The 5402-nt window shown below is 40.8% G+C and overlaps 1 protein-coding gene across 1 annotated transcript; it reads right to left on the bottom strand.

Moving 5' to 3' along the window:
• Nucleotides 1–650: 650 nt before the first annotated feature.
• On the bottom strand, nt 651–5114 carry LOC133806878 (uncharacterized). The gene is made up of 4 exons (XM_062244961.1): nt 4911–5114; nt 1985–2116; nt 1299–1508; nt 651–1136 (listed from the first exon to the last, which is right to left on the bottom strand). Exons 1-4 carry the CDS (start codon nt 5112–5114, stop codon nt 651–653), a joined length of 1032 nt encoding a protein of 343 aa, XP_062100945.1.
• Nucleotides 5115–5402: the final 288 nt, after the last annotated feature.

Here is a 5402-nt window from a genome sequence, read left to right as displayed (position 1 = left end):
TAGCTCTTAAAAACTTAGTTCACACCTGTCCATCCACTCAAATTTGATGTTCTTTTGGGTTAGTGTGGTCATAGGCGTTGCTATTTTGGAAAAACCTTCAACAAAGCGCCTATAATACCCTGCCAGGCCCAAGAAACTGTGAACTTCTTGTGTGTTCTTCACGGCCTTCCATTGTTTCTCTGCTTCGATTTTGGCTGGATCGACTGCAATTCCGTCTCGTAACACCATGTGCCCTAGGAAACTTACTTAAGTCAGCAAAAATTCTCACTTGGAGAATTTGGTGTACAACTTTTTCTCGCTTAATCATTGTAAGATCAGCTCCAGGTGCTTGGCGTGTTTTTCCTTGTTTTGGGAGTATATTGTTTATAAATACGTTCATGAATTTGTCTAGATACTCACCCAGTATCCTATGCATAAGATCCGTGAATGCCACAGGCGCATTGGTCAGTCCAAAAGACATCACCACAAACTCGTAGTGGCCATATCGAGTTCGGAATGTGGTCTTGGGAATATTCAATTCCTTGACCTTCAACTGGTGGTAGTCGGGTCTCAAATCGATCTTCGAGAATACCGATGCTCCTTGTAGCTGATCGAATAGATCATCGATTTTGGGCAATGGGTATCGGTTCTTTATCATCACTTTGTTTAATTCACGGTAGTCTATACACATTCTCAAGGAGCTGTCTTTCTTTTTTCACGAATAGTACCGGGGCTCCCCAAGGAGAATGACTTTGTCGTATAAATCCTTTATCCAGGTAGTATTGTAATTGCGCTTCCAGTTCTTTGAGCTCCACCAGTGCCATCCAGTACAGTGCCTTTGAAATAGGTGTGGTTCCTGGAATTAACTCAATTTCGAATTCAACTTCCCAGTCTGGGGATTTCCCTGGAAGATCCTCAGGAAACACTTCCAAAAACTTGCACACCACTGCTACCTCAGTTGGTTGTAGCTTAGACTCCCCATCCTTGTCTATTAAGTTCACCAAGTAGACGATACATCCATCGTCCAGTAATTTCTTAGCCTTCAAGGTGGAGATTATAGCCAAATTCTTCTCGCGGGTTGTGCCTTGGAACAGGAATGGTTCTTCCCTAGGTGGGTTAAAAGTCACCTTTCTTCGTTTGCAATTCACCACCGCCCTCTATTTGGTTAGCCAATTCATAACAAAAATAACATCGTACTCATGTAAATCTAAAACTACCAAATCCACAGTCAAATCCTGATCTTTGACCCAGACTGGTACGGCTCTAACCCATGACCGTACCATCATATCCTCCCCTCAAGGTAAGGATACACCACATACATTTTCCATAGGCTCAGGCTTCCTATCTTTCTTATCTACATAAGATGTAGCAATAAAAGAATGGGATGCACCAGTGTCCATCAATGCATATGCTGAGTTATTAGCCACAGGAAGCTGGCCTGACACCATGTTGGAAGTCCCAGCTCCTTTGGTGAGTGCATAAAATCGCGGTGTAGCTCCAATTGGCTTTGGTTGGTATTTCCCTTCCTTCTGACCAAGATTCGATAAGTGTCTGGAGAAATGTCAAGGTTTTCCACAGGTGAAGCAATTACTTTTGTTACACTTGTCTGGGTGGCGTCGGTTGCCTTTGTTACATTGTGGCCAATAATTGTCCTCTCGCCTTGGTTGTTTATTGAGGTTTGAACTTCGGCTTGGCGGATCTATTCTCCATTTGTTATTCCCACTATTTGGAAACCTAGAGCTCCCTAGAGTATCGATCTTCCCCATACTTATTTTGCCTCTTGATGAAAATCTTCCAGAAGGGTCGGTCTGGTTACTAGAGTACCTTCCCTTGTCATTGGAGACATGTGCTTGTTCTTCAGCCCTATAGGGCTCTTTTTTCTCTTGTACCAGCCATTACTCTTAGCGAATTGCTCGCTCCACAACCTTTATGTATCCTAGCTGATCTTCCCAATATCAACGAATAGAGCTATCTCTCTTTTCAACCCCTTCATGAATTTGCGTACCCGGTTGGCTTCAATGTTTACCAAATCTGGAGCAAATCTTGAGAGGTTGTCAAACTTGCTCACGTACTCCTGGACACTAGAAGACCCTTGTACGAAGTTGGAGAACTCAACCACTTTCCGATCCATCACTGTCTGTTTATAATACTTAGCATTAAAAATGTTTAAAAATCATGCCATTCCATCTGTGCAGTATTACGCTCGTTCTTAGCGATGTCCCACCAGATGCTGGCATCTTTTCTCAACATGTACACTGCATAGATCAACTTTTCTGTTTCGATGGCCTCAACAAAGTTGAAGATCCTTTGCAGCACACTGACCCATTCTTCTGCCAATAGGGGGTCCGAAGTCCCTTCAAACATAGGTCGGTTTTACTTGATAAACCGTCCTGAGATCGGTTTTGGCTATTCTGTTCAAGGTGCATCTGCTTGCGGATTTGCTCCCGCCAGTGGGTCTTCTTGCGCTGGTGCTTCCTGTGGTTGTGGAATGTCTTCTTGGAGTGCTGGGGGTGCGGGGTTGTGTTGCACTTCTGAGAATCTCCACATCAATGTCTCGAACATCTGTGTGTTTTCCGTATTCTGTTCATGCACAATCCTTCTCAAATCCTCTGTTTGATTTTCTAGAATGGGTTCCGGCTGTACCCTTTGTCCTCGACCTCTCCCTCGGCCTCGACCCCTTCCTCTGCCTCAGCCATGACCTGCCTCTTGGTCAACGGATGCTCTCTCAGTTGGGTCTGGTGGGTTAACAGCTCGACCTCCCATAGCTCAGGTGTTAGGTGCCATCGCAAATTTCCATACAACAATGTATAGTAGGGAAGAATACTAACCGGTTCAAAATTCATATAATATGATTTATCAAAATAATTTTCCACATAATTCTTCACCGGTTCCAATTGGCTATTAACGGGTGTTCAAAACACAGGATGCTACATATCGAGTTCAGTCCTATACAATCTTATTATATAAAGCACCTCCAATAAGATGTCCTACTATACTGGTGATTCAGATCTGGATCAAATGTATTAATAATACTAGTGGACCATACTAGCAGCGTTTGATTAAAGATTCCCTAAAATTAATATAAATTGCAGACTATTTAATTCATTATCTATAATCTTAATCGTCTCGTACAACTACAAAGATTATAGCTACATTAATAAATTATGATTTTTTTTATATTTATCTAAATATTATTGTTATCCCAAAAAAATGGGATGATGATGTGGCACTTATAATGGACATAAAAGAAGAAAAAGGCAGAAGTGACATTGTTGTCCGTGCTTTCACCAAGTGACATGTGGCATGCATGTAAGAGTAATTAAGCCTTCACGAAAGTTAATTAAGTCCTTTGGAGCTTGCTTGAAGCCCCACGGAAAGATATCCTTGCCTCAAATCATCGTGGAAAAGAAACTTCCCAAAGTCCACGTTCCAGGATGTTGCTCCAAGTCATTAATAAGACCGTCTCTTCTAGTCATGTCCTCCAAGTCTGGTAGAATCATCCTCCAGACCTGGAGTAGAGCTGCCAGGTGTCAAGCATAGTGACCCTGGACCACAAGCAACCATCTGACATTCACTGTTGCACAAATTGTGGTGTCGAATCCGTACAAGCGACAAGAAAGATGTGTCAAGACTCCTCTTGATATGGGAAAACATGCAGCTACCCTCCTGACACTGTCAGGAGCATGTTACCCCATAAAGTAATGGGCTGAAACCTCGTAATTGGGCCCACTAAGATACGCAGGGGCCCACTATCACTATATATGAAGGAATTTATCATTTATTATACATTTAAGCCCCCATTAAGGGAGGATCATTGTAATTAGCCCTTCTTGGAAAACTAATTGCCCTTTTCCATCTATAAATAGGGCTAGGGCACACTTTTCAAAGGACTTTTGATTCACTTCTTCTTTTCAGAGCATTGCCAAAACCCTGCCGGAAAACTTCCATAGAAGCTTCACATTAGCAAGCTTCAAACCTTCTACATACAAGTGACGGGTGGACTAGGATTAATCTATAAGCTGAACCACGTAAACTTCTGTGTCTCAATCTATATTTGTCTTTAAGCTTTGTTTACTTAATTGTTAGCAAAAAAGTTGGTCAACAGACATCAACATTGGTTGAAGATATCAACTAAGGAAGTCAACAGTAGTGGTCAGATACCTACACAACAATAATATATCTTATTGATATATCACTGATCGAAACATTATTGTCCAAGCATAAGTCCTTAGATGAAGTGTTCGAGTATCTTATTCTGAAATCAATGGTTGAAAGTGTATTTTTAGTCATTTAATTGTATTTTTTGTGATTAAATGGCCCCAAATAATTTTGAAGGCCCAAGGTCTAATTCGTAAGGTCAGTAAGTCTATAAATATAAGACTTACTATATAATTTAAATTTTTATGCACACTTTACATACAAAAATTTGTTGATTTTGTATATCTATCTTAGACCTAAGAAACTCATCTAAATCTAGTTCATTTGATCTTGAGTTTGAGACTTTACAATCAATAAAAGTGTCAAGCAGACGTAGGTCATTGCCAATTCTTAAAGTCGAACCACTAGAAATTTTTGGTATTCTTATTCCTAATGGTCATTTTTCTATATTTTCATATCGTTTATTGATTCTACTGTCACTGGCAAAATATGTGGTTAACATTGTGGTATTTTCATTGACAGTTGAACTAAGAAAACATCATTTTTATTATCATTCGTTCTAATCTACAATTGCTATAGGAAATGATACAAATAAATCTAAACTACAAATACATCCATAGGGTCCAATTTACCCTAGTACTGAGCTGAGGGTAGACTTGGAAGGCGCCTCCCAAGAGGTTGAGCAGATCCGCAGGCTATGTGCCTCATGCAAGATGAAGTGGGGAATATTCAAGCCACTCAGGCGGATGTGGTCGAAGCTTTAGCCAAAAAACAAGCTTAGATGGATCGACAAAGGAGGAATTTGGAAGAACGACAATAGGAGGCTTATTGCAGGTGTCAAGAAGTTGATGTGGCTTCAGAATCCGCTCTCCAATTAGAGCAAGGTCGAATGCAAGTGCTAGCACCACCAATTCCTCAAAATTCGCAATAAAACGTTCCTCTAAATCCTGATCATCAAACCAAGATCTGTCGACCATGATCATCGCAGGGAGATGGTGGAAATCTACAACCTCACATAAGTAGAAGTCATCATTCTAACAGAACTGATCAAAGACCATTCAACGACCCACTTCTTGTCAATCAAGGTTGAAGGGAAAAAATCCAAAGGAACTTAATACCTAACAAGCATATACTACTTGATCATGACAATGAATTGCCCTCGCAAGGTTGAGGATACAGAACCCCAAAAGAATTGAGATTAGATGTGGGTTTTGAATGATGCAATGCATCCAGGCAAGACATCCAAGGTCTAACCTGTAACAATC

This window comes from Humulus lupulus, chromosome X (assembly GCF_963169125.1).
Source record: "Humulus lupulus chromosome X, drHumLupu1.1, whole genome shotgun sequence".
NCBI classification, from domain to species: Eukaryota; Viridiplantae; Streptophyta; class Magnoliopsida; order Rosales; family Cannabaceae; genus Humulus; species Humulus lupulus.
Note: the sequence above shows the minus strand (reverse complement) of the source record. Positions and strands in the feature narration are given on the sequence as shown.